This window comes from Aphis gossypii, chromosome 2, assembly GCF_020184175.1.
Source record: "Aphis gossypii isolate Hap1 chromosome 2, ASM2018417v2, whole genome shotgun sequence".
In the NCBI taxonomy this organism is placed as follows: domain Eukaryota; kingdom Metazoa; phylum Arthropoda; class Insecta; order Hemiptera; family Aphididae; genus Aphis; species Aphis gossypii.
In genome coordinates, this window is record NC_065531.1 from 81,740,447 (window position 1) to 81,756,934 (window position 16,488).

A 16,488-nucleotide genomic window follows, 5' to 3' on the forward strand; every position below is an offset into this window, starting at 1 on the left:
CCTGGTTTATACGGTGCTTTTCAGTTTTTGGTAGGTAATTTAAAAATCAACATTTTGTTTTTACCTATAAGAATTATGATCAGTGTAAATAAGTATCATAACTAAGGCTGGGATTTTGACGAAAAGGCAACTTTTTTTCTAGTGTTTTGAAATGTTTGTCTGTAAGTATAAAATGTGTTTTGGTTGATACTGATTATTTTAAAGTTATTTTTTTTTTTTTTTTGCTTTTTTGACGATTTTTGTGTATATTCTAGTTTTTAGAGAATTTTTCACAATTTGTTCATAAAATGAACGGAAATTGTTACAATTAACAAGAAACTTTCGGCAAACAATTGATAGACGGTACGAATAATAAATTATATAGAACGAAAAGATATTGTCGATAACAATTTTATCATAGCTAGTACTCGATAAATATTACTGAATTAATAACCAATTAGTACATTCAGAACTAAATAAATAACAAATACTATAAAAATAAAAATAAAATATACAATTTTTTTCCAATTTTTAAGCTATAATAAATATAATTTCAATAATTTCAATGCATTTTTATAGTTCATTTTTTTAAAGTGTTTTAAGTCATGTTTGCATTTTTTTAAGGGCATTTTTTGAAATTTTTTAGGGCATTAAAATTCCAGCCCCAATCATAACTAAATTTACATAGATAAAAACAATATCTAATTAACTGATATGGTCAATTATTTTTATTTATATACCTTGTTTAAGATACAGTAGAAATATCGAAAGAATAAAATATCAACAGATAAAATCAACGGCAATAAAAAAAATACAAACTAATAGAACGTAATATAAACAATTATTTAATTTATACTACTAATAGAATATAGGATTACATTGTTATTATGATTGTATTATATTAAAAAAACAATAAACATTTATCTAATAAAATGTATAAAAATTCAATAAATTGAAAATTTTTTGAAAACGTAAAAATCATATTAATCAATACTGCAATTCCGTGTAAGAAATCAAAAATTGTACCTATAAGTTATAATCAAAATATATTATTTTTTTTTTTTTTATCAGTTTATCACATTAGTTACATTAGATATACCAGTAAACCCAACACGATAACAAATAGTACGCCTACTCATCTATATGGTACATATATTCATAGTTTTATCATGAAAAATCATATAAGTACCTATATACCTATATCCAAGTTATCTAACTACGTTATATTTTACCAACTAAATATATTTTAATATGTCTATATTTTCATGTTTCAACATTTAAATCCATCGATACTTCATACTTGTCACCGTATTGACTTTCGGTTTTTACCTGTCAATAATATTGTCAATATGTATTGGTACCATAGCCAAATCGAATTCGATGGTGTCATACGCTTAGGTACTCCGAGGTCCGATAATCGATAGAGCACCACGTTGCTGTAACGGTGGTGACCGACAAAAATGTCACAGACCACTACCACTTCAGAGTTAATAATTTTTCACAGACGTACATCAACACTTCCTTCTACAAATTATATCATCACATGTTTATTACATGTACTTATTTCTTTGATTAATATTATATTATTTATTAAATATCAACATTAAACCACACACACTACTTTATGACTACCATATAATTATCATGTTTCTGGAACATATACACCTAAGAGAAATCATAAATCAAACATACAGAACTTTAAATTTATTGAAGTCTATAAAATTTTATTTATCAGCTCTCAATACACTCAATATTATTGTTTATTTATTTTTTTTTTTTTTAACGCCTATAGCTAGTTCTCTACTGACATTGACCTCATGAATCGTGTATAGCATATTCGTTTGAAAATTTAGGCTCATTGGTTAGACATAATATCGACAGTGCACCGAATCGAGATTTATACTACAATTCAATATATTATTATTTTATTGAACCTTTTTGTATAACTTTATACACATATCCCATGCTTATGGGGATATTTAAAAAATATAAAAAAAAATAATAATAAAAAACTACGAATTTTTTTATGTTACATCAACATCATACATAGTATAATATACTATATAATATATACGTACACGGTTAGAGGGTAGCCACTCATGTTATTATAAAGTAGGAAAGTGCAGTCCACGGCACTTCTGACATAATAACATATTTTATAATATAATATATAAATATATATATTATGTTTTAAACCATATAGCCTGCTGAGGTTCAGTTTTTATGCGTTCGCATTTTTTGTATTCCATAGAACATAATATAAAAGTAGGAAAAATAGCATTATTATAATATCTGAGAATTTGGATTTTACCAGCTATGATGGCGTTGGGTTTATCAAAATACGAGAATATAAAGCGATGTTGGTACTTGGCGTATTGGTGAGAAACTATCTAAGTATGTATAAAGTATGAAAATGCTGAGAGCTGTCGGTAAATACATTTAATCGTAATTATATTGACGATTATTATATGCATTTAATTATTGAGCGACCAGTTAAATATAATATATTTATGTACAGACAAAATACTTATTCCAATGATGGGGCTATAAATGGTCGATAGACAGCCGTCATCGCACTCAAAGGTATGACAACGGCGGTGTATAAACTCAATACGCTCGGAATCGTTTTGTTCTTGACCAAAAACGTCAAATCTCAAACACAGTGATGGAGAAAGGGTTGAGGTAAGTTGACGTTACGAACACTGTCAGATGTCTATCCTAACAATTGATTTCTGAATGTTGTGGATGCGGCATCACCTCAGCCGTAAGACAAAAGTGTGGTTTATGAAAAAAAACAAAACGAAAACGAAAACAACAACAAAACAAATAAATGGAAGTTCTGATGAGACGTGTTCCCCGAAGTGAAGTAGGTACATAAGTCTAGCAACGCTTTGTTTTTGTATTTTTTTTTTTTTTTTTAGATCTTTAGATAAACAACTTTTGTGGACGAAAAGCATTTGAAATATAGAGAATAAGTCATTAAAAGAATAAATAAAAAAACAAAAATGTTTCCGACAGTATTTTTAGTTGGGATGCGCTGTACTCTGGACTTACTAATGTAATACGCTCTGGTGATTGTATAAAATATAAATTGTTAAGATAAGCGTGTTTAAAAATTATTATTGTTGTTTTATCGAAAAAATGTGGTATTTTAACCGATAATAACCTGCTTTAAAACCAATAATACCTGTAAAATGCTAATTATACTGAAAAAAATAGATTCTAGTTCCCTTCCAAAACATACAATTTGATTCCTATCCATATGAAATTAAATGATCAATACAAACATTGCATAATATAATGGCCGAATACTTCATACTTCGTAATCATATAATATATAAAAGTTGACATATACATAAAATGTTATATTGTATAAAATCTTTATTAATAAACTAATATTATGAATCTCTTAATCATATATTGTTTAGACTTAAATTTATTAATTTATATACCTACTTTTATTGATACTGCTCTTAATTTTTTATGTTATGTATCATCTATTTACTTAATATTGTATAATTTCTTATCAGACTAATCCAGGTTACTGTTTATAATAATTATAATTTTTCTCTAGCAAAACTTACATCCTAAACATTAAAGAGATAAAATAATTAAACTCTAATCCCTACAACAAACATTAGCTTACAGGGGTTTTGTAACCTTATATGTAAAAGAACACGTTCAGTATATTATTATTATTATCATTATAGTTGTAAAAAAGTAAAACTAATTAATATGAATAACAATTTATACATAGTATATATTTTTTATTAGCTATGCCTTCATGTTAAAATCCAAAATCATTTCTATGTCAATGCGCCAATGTATACGATGCACTTTTTTAAACTACAAGCAGAAATAAGTGAAGTCTCGTCACGACAATTTAAAGGATATTTATAGATACTTGCAGCTGCAATATTCTATGATATTATATTATAGTTTTACCGTAGACATAAAATCAGAGATGCGTTACTATAGCACCCTTAGATAATAACTCAGAATTGAGAGTTCTTAAGTATTATTGTATTATTTGTTTATTGTTTTGTAATGAAAACGTAATATAAAAATTAAATCATCCTGGAAATTCTTCAAAACGACTCGAAAGATATTTCTCTGAGAATCACGAACGCACGTATTACTCTCACAGCGACACTAAAACGAATAATATTATAAATATATCGACAAAGGTAGATGTCTATATTATGAAGAACAACAATATTATTATATTATAACTACAATAACATGTGGTTAAACAGCATAATATTTTGATACATATTTTTTCCAGCTGTTTTGGTAGTGCGTATTATTACGTTGGTTGACCCAAATCAGGTACTTGACCGATTTATAATATTCACTCATAAAAGTTTGAAGGTAGTCTTTTTTTAATTCCACATTTATATGAAGAAAAGGAAACGAAAATTACAAGTAATAAGTTATAAACACGTACCACGTTATATCTCTCGTTTTCAAATATTTTTTTTAAAATAATATAATATATATTATATAAGTAGGTACGCGTGTTTAATACCTACATATTATCTGGTAAATACTACTACGTTATAGCTGTATAATGTATATTATAAAAATGAATATTTATTATTACAATAGTAATGTACATACGGTAATATGTTAAATATTTTATTGATGTTTATCAAAAAAAGTGACCCCTCCCCCCTCTATATTTGCCGTTAAAATTATTAACGTAACGCATTCTAATTAATTAAACGAGTTTTATTTAATATTTATAAATAAATTATTTTTAACAGTGAGTTATATTGTTTACAATTAATTTATCGTTATCACAATAATTATGATTATTGTTTTTTTTTTGAACAACAACCGTGTATATACTGTTCAACCTTACCTATTTTAAGGCTATAATAATATTATATAAAATAAAGTAAAAATTTTAATGTATATTAATTTTTTTTTTTTTTTAATCTTATATAATATTTTTTAATAACTATTATTCTGAATAATATGATAAATTCATACAATAAATTATTTAAAATATCAAAGAATTTTTAATAAAAAAAAGAGAAAACTAAATTTCAAAGTTATAATAATAGTAAAAATGGCATGCTATAAAACACAGGATCACTAGATCCGTTTAAAAGGGGAAAAACATACTATAATAACATTAATCATCAACTTCATGTAGGAAAGCATTTATATTTAAAATATGATGTTGTTAAGAAGATAAATTGGATAACTTAAGAGTCCCTTTAAATATTTAATATACAAGAATATTTACAAACATATTCATACATTTAATGTTTAACGTTGTAGTTTAAATAAGTATCAAAAACACCTTAGATTCGTAAAAATACTATTAACATAGACAAAAACCATATCAGAGTTTGAGTCTTCACGTGTCATTGAAACATCAAAAGTATACATATAAAATACAAATTATACAATTCTTTATGTTTTGTTTAAAGTATTAGTTGAGTAAAATATGAATTATCCGTTTGAAACAATTTGCTATGCGTAGTATACAATGCACACAAAATATCTACAGAAGCATAATATTAAGTTACTTAAAAAGAATAAAAAACATTAAAGTGAAACTAAAAAATATTTCATTCTGTTTTCATATTTTAGTATTTTTAATGATCAAACGACTTGTAATAATTAATCTTTCATTAATAACAGTTTTAATATATTTTTTTTTTTAATACACATTACAAAACCATTTTGGTTTTTAATTAAAAATTTTAAGACTAATAAATTATTTGAAATTTAGAATAATATACTCGTATTTTATGAACCTTAAGCTAACCTTAAGTTTAAAAGTGTTATCAAAAAATTATTAAATTTAAAAATTAATTTAAAAAATTGATTTTTATTATTTAGTCATCATATTGTTATTAGAAAAATCAGTCCATAATTTGGTCGTTTTGGTAAAAATAAATTTTGAGTTAGATAATATATAATATATTGTAATTATATAGAATACGAATATCTCTTTATTGAGAACTATTGAGTATATATTAGTAATAATAATAAATAGTTTGAACTATAAGACTTAATTATTACCTTTTAATAGTACCTATTTAATTTTGGAATAATAAATCGTACTAATATAATAGTGAACTTCAAAATTGTAAGCTTTTGCAAAAAAAAATTAAATTAAAACTAAAATAGCATGAATTGTGTAGAATAAAATAAGAGGATAACGAAATAATAATAGTAATAAAAAAATGTGATGCTGCAACGCGAATTACATCGCATTTTATTCGACGAATATCGGATATCAATCTACAAGTACTAACCAGAAAAATATATTAAACGTACCGGCACAGAAGAAATATTTTCATAGACTTATACATGGAAATTCATACTGTTACATTTGTAACGACGCGGTGAATGTATGGAATAAAATATAGGTAACGCATAATAATATTATATCAGTCGTAACACGGATTTAAAAAAAAAAAAAAAAAAAAAAACTAGAAATCTGAAAAATATATGTTTTCTCAGAACCGTCAGTAATGGAGAACGGAATATATTATACACGTGGGCACAAGACAAAGGTGCGTTTTCCTTTGGTGTAGCGTTTTAAGAATCGAAAAAAAAATCCTTTAGCAAGTGTAATAATACACGTGATGTAGTCGTATAGGGGTTTATATTATAATATTATTATATTATTACTGTAGTTGAGCCGTTTGAACGGAATCGATATTTATTTCTTGTCTCGAACGTCAACGTCGTCGCCGTCGTCAAAGACAGCAGAGGCGTTGTTCGTTCACGTTTGAATCCGCACAAGAGCTGTCGCGTCGATTATTATTATTCCGGCCGAGAATGACGGGCAGACGCGGAGGCGTTAACGACAGAGATTTTCTAAAGGACCTTACAATGTACGCGTGCGAAAACCACTACGGCACAATGAGATCGAAAATATTTTAAGAGGGAATAAAATCGCGACGTATAAATTGTAGGTGACGACGACGACGACACGTCCTATTATAAACGACAGTCACGGCAGTCCCTGTAGTCCGCCGAGGACACGGTCGGAAATTTGACCCACCGTCCACACCACCCACACTATACGGTCTCGCCCATTCCACCCACCCGCCCTTGACGGTAGAAATTATTTCGCGACTATACATGGAATATGTTTATTACGCACTCGCTGCGCGAACCGTATGATAATTTAATACACGCTCAGGTATATATATATATATATAAATGTGTTTTATGGCGGACGAGGGATGTTTCGGTGGCGTTGTGATCTGAGTAGAGGTATTTTTTTTCCACAATCTGCGTATCCTTAATTTCGGACCGCGTTGGTTTTGTCAAAATAACTACTCACGAATATATGAATTTTGTTTTGTCCGAAAGTATATTATAAATAAACATACAAGTCCACTATATCCTCCTCCCTTGATCCTCAACCGCCCGTCATTGAACACGGTTAGCGCGCGGAGTGTTACAGCAATTATATTATAATATAAATTAAACGCACGCGTGCTATACTACAGGGCCAATGTATTCTCTGCGGAAACGTCGTTATTATCATTATTAATATGTCGTTCGAGTGATGTGAGTCCTAAAAATGTGCCGTCGTCACGAACAAAGAGGAGTAAAAGAAACAAGTATACGTATTATCATACCTATCGGTAGGTACGTGCGCACATTCAACGGCTGTGTTGTATTATTATTATTATTATTATTATTTTACACGCTCGGTAATTAGATATTTTTTTTGCCCGCCAATCAAACATGTTTTATTCGATCGTATCATCGTTATAATATTATCATTATTATTTCCACATATATTATTATAACTACTCGGGAATGCATATCGTCTGCCTCGCCGTACGTAAAAACGTCATGTGACTGGTGTTTTGATATTCATTACGCGTGACTCCCCGTCCTCGCATCGTGCTTAACGATCAACAGGCGACGCGCATAAATCCGGACGCCGGTGTAATGCCGTTTCGCCGTGTCGAGAATTTGCAAAACGGCTTAATGATGACGTTGGTTTAATTTCGGAACGATCGTAATAACGTTGAACGCGAATTAATTTAATCGCTAGGCAAATTGGCTTTATTTTTTTCTTGCCGGCAACATTGTAATCTTTGTCCGGGCTTCAACACTAATTCTCCAACCCTCCCCCATCCCCCCTCCACAAATACACACACGCGCGCACACAATTTAGCGCGTTAATTAATTTATTAATTGTGTACAGAAATCATTTCGTCACACCGTTTATGATCATAATATTATATAATGATATATTACGATTCACCGTCTTAAGTTCAAAAGTCTAACTATAAGACGCGTACACGTGTTTGTTTAAAAAGTTTTTATTTGCGTTTGTTCGATAACGATTATTTCCTTTTACGTTTCAAAATAGATGCCTAATAGAATAGTTACGGAACTTATTTGACCGTTTTAAACTTGACTACTTCAGGATTTTATGTTTTTTTTTTTTTTTTTATGTATACAAAATATAATTATTTATACTGTCTTAATATACTACGTATTCTATTATTAGGTGGGTATACGGTATGAACTCATACCAATTACCACACTTATAGATATAAATATAAATTAAATAATTATAAAGTTTATAAAATATATAACATGATAAAGTTATTAGCAACATCATATTAAACATATTATATACTTGAACTTATGTTTTAAATACTGGTATTTGTTCTAAATGCATTGTTACATTAAAAGGACTCAATGATATAAACATAATTTATTATAATTTCCTGGAACTGTGAATAGTTAAATTGATGCAATAAATACAATCGCCAATGAAGAACACCATTCGTTTATTTCCTGTATACAATGTGAATATTATCGTCACAATCATAAATTATATTTATTTGTGTAAATCAAAGTACCTAAAGTTCCAACTAGGTACATATAATAATACATGAAGGACGCACATATATTATGTTTGTAATTGTCTTCATTGTACAACACAATATATCAGTTGTGAAACAATCTCGTTAATCGTATCGATATATTATAATATTTGGTTCTAAGTTCGTCATGACCAACCAAGGTAAAAATGTATGAATAATAGATAATCTTGTTAATTCAGTATATACGTACTATGTGTACTAACAACTTAAACATAATATACTTTAGTATAGTATAGTTTAAAGTAATAACTTATGAGTAATGACTAATATCAACTATATAAAGTATCAGGCGCAGGAATAAGATATTATATAATATGTACCAACTAACCGTAAAGTATATAGACGAGAAACTAGAGGTATATTTTAAAAAAATATATAAAAAAAATATTTTTCAAATAATGAGACAATAAAAAAGACAAAAAGAGAATATTTTCGTTTCTATAGTATGTATTTATGTATTTATTAAATAATATACGTAATATTTATTATAAATTATTCGACGTTAAATCATCTCATCAATATTAGGAATAAATTAAATAACATTAGTTGGTAATTTATTAAGACAATACAATGTCTTATTTTTTCAATATAAAACTAAAATCTATAAATACTCAGTACTGCTTTTTAAATTTGAGTATATAAAAAAAATAACTTTCTTAAGAACTTTCTTTTGTATCTCATCCAATGTAAGTTATTTTATAAAAGACTAACTACTAATATTTGTTATGTGTTTATTTTAAACATACGTATACATTGTAACAAAATATACACATTAAGGTAAATCGATCATAAATAACTTTATAAAGTGATTTTAAAGTTGAAATACCTTTTAAAAAAATTAAACACCACGGTATACAAACTTCATAATTTTCTGAAAGCCCCTTTTCTGAATATTTGGTCATAGAAAAAATGTAGTTACTTAATGTTATTGAAAAAAAATATTTCCCCATAATCAAATAACTGCAAAGAATAACTATTTAATATTTTACTAAAAATCACTAAAAGGCTGCTCGTGCACATACAGTTTCCATTGAAAACTGTTAAATACTTTAAATTTCAATATTGATTTCAAAAAATATAAACACAACGCAAATGTTATTATTTATATAATTAAAATTATTTTAAAATATTACATGATTGAATGATAAAGACAAATAATGAACGTTAAACTTTAAGTTTTGTTTTACACAACCAAAAAAAGATAAGTGAAAATATTTTTGAAAAATTACTTATATTTGATATGCAATTTTAAATTACCTACTAAATTTGAATAAACTAATAAAAAACAATCTATTAGTGCACGAAAAATTAAACAAAGATGAAAATATTATGTTTGTTTAATGTTACACATTTGAAATATACAAATACAAAATATTAATAAGACATCTTAAAAAAAATACTATATTGTAATAAGAATTTAAAATCTAAGAGAAAATCCTTTAAAAAAGTTTAGTTTTTTCTTTTCATATTTTAAAAAACAATTCTAAGAACCTATTCATAGTTCTGTAATATTGAAGCAAAGATAAAATATGTAATAGAAAATATGTAAGTTAAAATGTAATAAAATGAAATGCAAATTGTTTATCATTTTATAACGTATTAAATTACGATCTAGGTTATAAAATTAACAATACATTTTTAAATTTATGTCTCTAAAAATGTTTCAGAGTTTGGAGCACCGATATTTTTATTTAATTAAAATTAAAATAATATTTATATCAAAGATAATAAAAACATTCTAAAACCAATTTAAAAAGTTACTCTTATTATAAAAGTAATATTGGGTTTATTTCATATTTTATTGTATTTATTTTGTATGTTTAACAATTTACTATAATACTAATGTGCCTATAGCAATATTTTTATATGAATTCAGCTTTAAATGAATCAAAATTAAATGCATTACTTTTTAGAATTAGTTGAGCTTTTTTAGCTTTAGAAATGTAAATATCCTTAAAAGTATTATACAAATATAATTTGTTTAAGTTCAATTTGTTTCCATTCAAATCTCGTTGGAAATATAACGCATATTTTTCTACCAGTTTTTATAATATAAAAAACATTTTTTTTTTTTTAATTCCCATTCAAAGTTTTTAAGAACCTAATTTCCGATAGAAAAAAAATATACCATATTTCGATGGTTTGAATAGACGTATTATGAACAAATCACAAACAAACGCGGTAGATTATGTAGGTAGGATATGTATAGAAATTAAATTGGACCCTTATGAAAGTATATTTTACTTTTATATGATATTATCATAATACATATTTTTATAACTACTCATAAATAGTTATCGATAGGAAAAAATATTAATAATAAATTAAATCCAAAGTAGTTTGAGTTCTAAAACCATATATAATTTAAATAAAAACATTACACCTGCTATAATAGGTGTTATACCAATGTATTAAAATCTGATTAAATGTTTTAAACTTATATTATGTAGGTATTTAAAAGGTTAAGTTATTGTCAAAGTATTTTCAAAAATTATATCGTCATATTTAATTCAAATTCTACTCTGAATTATTCCAAATTATGTTATAATAATTATTTATAATTCAGTGTATAAATGAACTAATTTTTTTTTTTGTGAATGTTATTTGTTTATATATTTTATAGATCTTTAATAATGTATACTCAAAGTACCTACAGTAAAATAACTTAAATTAAATTTTAAATGATTAAATAAAAATAAAAATAGCAAGTATGTTTATTGATCAAAAATTAATTAGTTACCTTATTTATTTAGTACTAATAAAAATGCATTGTTCTTCAAATTTTCATGATTCAATTAACTAGGTAATTTTCTCAAATTACTGAGATGGTGGAGTATTCAAATTTAGTTTAAATTTAATTATTAAATAAAATTACCTAGATCCCAATCTCTTCCTTTTTCTCGGCGTTCACTTTCTGCGATCACATACCATATGCACGCAAACCAATGTGCAACTAATGTAAATAGGAGCATCAACAGTGTGAGAATCATACCACCATATTGCGAATACCTGTCGATCTTTTGCAAGAGTCTCGCTAACCTTAGCAGCCTGGTCAGTTTTAATAAATGAACCTGTCCCGAACCAGCTTCCTGGAAATTAAAACAAAAAATAATAATTAATAAATATACGCTGATAAAAAAAGATTAAATTAAATATAGTCAAAGCAATGACATTTTATTCATTTTACTGGTCGGATGCTCTAAGGAGATGATAAACTAATAATTTTAAGTGGTGTAATAATGGAATCTACATATCCTATTAATTCAAATTAGTATTTACTCACGTATTCAGCTAAGGAACACCATTAAGCTGGTATAATAATATATATGCAATAAAGTGAATCCATAATTTGCATGAAATTTCGTGACTATATTTGTTTAAAAATTAGTCATTATATTTTAATATTTTATTTTTAGAAAAAATAAAGTGTAAATTGTAATAAAATATGTATAACGTTCATTATTGTATAAAAATAATTTTGAAATAAACTATAAACATATTTAAATAATAAAAATATCATGTTATATACTGAATATATAGTAGACCTGTATGAATTACAGAGAAATAATCTCACTGTTCTTTTTCTTCATAAAAAAAAAATTAACGGATCAATTTAAATCATATAGTATACATCAAAATGTATTTTTAAATAAATAATATTATGAATATTGCCATACTAAGAAAGTTACATGTGCCATTCCATAACCCATTGGCAGTCAAATTTTACTACATATTCGTTTTTTTCTTATATTATAAAATATTAGAATTTCAATTATATAATAATATATTTAGTTAATTTCTAACTTTATTCAAACAAAATTTAGCACTTGAGTTTATAAATAAATATATAAAGTAACATGTGATTGAATATCCTTTTATTGTTGTTATTTTCAAATTTCAAAGTATAGAACCAGAATATTTAAACATTAACGGAGTATACTTACCTAAAAGGGTTAGGTTAAGCCATGTTTTAAAGATTAAAATAAAACAGTACTACGAAATCTTATTACAGGTAATAATATCAGTAATAGGTTCATTAAACTTACATGGTTTTAAGTAGGTAGCTAATATTATAATATTATAAAATATTTTACGTACAGTTTAAATATAGCAAAAACTGTATATAATATATTATCTTTTATTACATTTTCACTATGCATGAAATTGCATTTCCATTTTAAACACTTTTCAATGAAATATTTAATACGATAGACGGCTAGACCAATACAATATGGTAAATAGATTTTGTAAAGTGTTAGAGTTGTGAAGTTAATAATTTTTTGCACAGATTTTTATCCAATTATATTACTCCTCCACTGATACATGGAAGCTTTTATTTTATTTTATCAATTTTTTCCTACACTTTAGTTATGCATAAATAATAATATATTCCGTCAACATTTTGATAACATGTCATGTAGTATAGTGAATAATAGTTTTATTTACATCATATTGAAAGCTTAAAATTTATTTGGGATATAATCCAAAAAATAAATAATTATGCAGTATACGTCGAACTTAAAATATTATTCAATTTGAATCAGAAAAAAATGGATACGTATTGGCACGTTTCCATATCTATAATATTTCAATGAATAATTTATAGTACAAAATTTTTTCTATTAAAATTGTATACAAGAATTAAAATTATGAAAAGAAAAAAAAATATATATGAAATAAAATGTACGAAAGACTTTTAATGTTGAAAATGTTATTTATAACAAAAATTTTATTAAAATCAATAATATAATATTACTTGCACAATTAAATTATTGGTATTAAACATATGTATAACAGTAGAAATTGGCAAAAAAGTTAATAGGTGCATATTTTAGTTAGGTTGAAAAATTATGATGGACAAAAGCATATTAAGGGCAATCATTTATGCACAAAATTTAGTATCAAATTAAGTTCCAAAAATTGTAAAATTTACATTTACAATTTCAAACATTTTTCTTTAGATGAGGTTTCTTCTAAGTGAAAATATTTCATACAAAAAAAAAATAACATTTCAAATTTACATAATATACCAATCTTATAAAGCAATATACGTACTAATCTAAAGTCAGCAAGCTTTTAAAATATTTATCAATTTATTCAACATTAAGCTGTTTGCTATACTTAAATTTATCAAAAAAATATTTTTTAATAAACATCTTGAACTATATTGTTTCATATAATTTTTACAGTAAATATTGCTTTTTAAACTTAACCAAATTCGGGTTACCACGAATTTTATAATTTTTTCAAGTATTATAACTGTCTATCAATTTGCTGTATATCACACAATAAGCTCAAATAATATACGTTATTAGATTTATGTTATTAAGTCTTACTAGTAGTTTCAACGAAATACAATGGATCTGTCAAGGCAGCTCAATTGATTCGATAAGATAAGCTGTAATAACATTCTCTGTATTAAGAAAAATAATCCACAGTGAATCCTTTCTCGTAAGCGTTTGCTTATATAGATAACAAATTTAATTTATATTACTGAAAGTCAAATAAGTTCTCCTATTTTCGCATTTACCTGTGCACACAGTCCATGACAATAGGTCAAAAAATATGATAAAGAACGAATTTCATTAAAAACGATTGCAAACAAATGTATTTATACATTTAATATATTTGTTTATACAAACAAAATTTAAAGTTTTGAGTTTATAAGATCAAATTATGACAACTATATTAATTTCAAATTTATATTAGAGTTAGATACAATTACCTACTAGATTATAAATTATTATAAATTATATGTTATGTCCAATATTGGATGTTTATAAATCAAAATTTTGACAGAAATAATATAGTTACTACTGATTTATTTATTTTTTTTAATACAAATATTGGTTGTTCTTTAAAAAAAAAAAAATGTATTTATTGAGTATTTTGAAATGTCAAGATATCATCTGAAGTTAAATATTACTGTTTTTAATATAATATTATGCCTATAACCACTAATATAAAATTATATATTAAAATAATGATAAAAATATATTTTACTAAGAAAAAAACCTAAAATATTCTAAAAATGTTGAGTATTTGCAATAAATACACCACGTCGTTTACTTTAATCCTATTAAAAAAATATTTAATTCAAATTAAATTTAAAATAACCCGGTATTTTATAAAAATATCAATTTTATATCTATTTTTCAACGGATAAATAACTAAGAAGATAAGGTATTATAAATTATATTTATATAATATTGATTATATTCATTCTGTCTTTTATTCAAATATAAATGTTATGACATTAAAGCAAAATCATTTTTAATTTTCAATTTAATTTTATTTTTAATATTGATCTTTTAATATATTTTACACTATTAACTAACACTATTTTGTTATAAAAGAATTTTATTAATTTTTATTAAAAGTTAAATATGTATAGCTACTTTTTCAAATTTTAAGTCAATGAATTAATCCATTTATTTTACAATATTTTTTTTTCTTTTGATAGAGAGAAAGACCTTTTATTGCTATTTGAAGCAGTAACAATGCTTAAATCTTCAATTTCAATAAATTTTTAGTATCAAGCGTTTTGGACATTTTTAGACAAAATCAATTAGATAATTTTTTTTCCACTTCAAAATTGAACCACAGATACTTGAAACATTCACCAAATGTTTATATTATAATTTTCTATACAATATGTGGTATAATTATTTTTTTAATATTTTGACTTTTTTCTATGTATGAATTTTTAAATTTTTAAAGTGTTCATTATATAAATAGCAATAAAAATATAAATGTATTTATATTTTTCTGTCAAACAGTTTGGAGTATAGTACATACCTAATAAGTCGTTAATACCGAAAATAAATTAATTGTTTAAATTTACAACTATTTTCCACGAGTATTTGAAATAAAAATGTTGACAAAATTGGGAAATAACAAAAAAAAAAAAAAATACCTTATTTATCATGGTTTTATGTCAAAAATATTATCGATATCAAGAACCTATTAAATTAAAATTGAATACATATTTTATCTAATCAATTACGAGGTGTACTGACTACTCGACTGTTCAGCAGAGCGATTTGCTTACTTAAACTGTATCTATATTCATTAAGTTTTAATTTTAAAAATGTCTTGAATATTTAAACTCATATATTATAGAAACTTTAAAAATAGGTATGTTGGAAACCAATCTCACAATAACACAAGCTCACGATATCATCACGCCGCGAAGCCGATCGTACGAGTGACATTAACTGCAACACTTCGCGCAACATTGATTGTACAACTATGCACTTGCAATTGCTATGCACCGCGTAATTTAGTATAATTTATTATTTTGAATATTATCAGCATTATCTGTCGTATTTATTTTAATGTATATAACAATTATAGTACAATAAATCACGTACCAATAATTGCGGAAAATTTATATTCGTTTTTACTATCTGCGATACATATATATTTTCGTTAAGCTTAAAATTAATCGCAAAACCAATAATACAATAATATATTATATTATATTACAACTATATTAATTAATAACACGAACATTAAATATATTCTGAAAGACAGCCAATTTTTTTTTTTTTTTGGAAACTGCAATTGTATTTATAAACCCTAATAACCAATATATACTTTCATATAAATATTGGATGAGTGT

The 16,488-nt window shown here is 25.2% G+C and overlaps 1 protein-coding gene and 1 long non-coding RNA gene across 5 annotated transcripts in view; one reads left to right on the plus strand and one right to left on the minus strand.

The window, feature by feature from the left end:
* The window catches only part of LOC114128236 (potassium voltage-gated channel subfamily H member 8), a 159,238-nt gene that overhangs the window by 18,180 nt on the left and 124,570 nt on the right, over positions 1-16,488 (minus strand). For all 4 annotated transcript variants that reach the window (XM_050199228.1, XM_050199227.1, XM_027992711.2 and 1 more), the window contains exon 8: positions 11,740-11,953. In XM_050199228.1, coding sequence (XP_050055185.1) covers positions 11,740-11,953 — 214 coding nt within the window. The remainder of the gene's footprint in view (positions 1-11,739; positions 11,954-16,488) is intronic.
* LOC126549604 (uncharacterized) lies at positions 2,469-3,042 on the plus strand. The gene is made up of 3 exons (XR_007603702.1): positions 2,469-2,661; positions 2,742-2,845; positions 2,901-3,042. It is a non-coding gene; the product is annotated as an uncharacterized LOC126549604 (long non-coding RNA).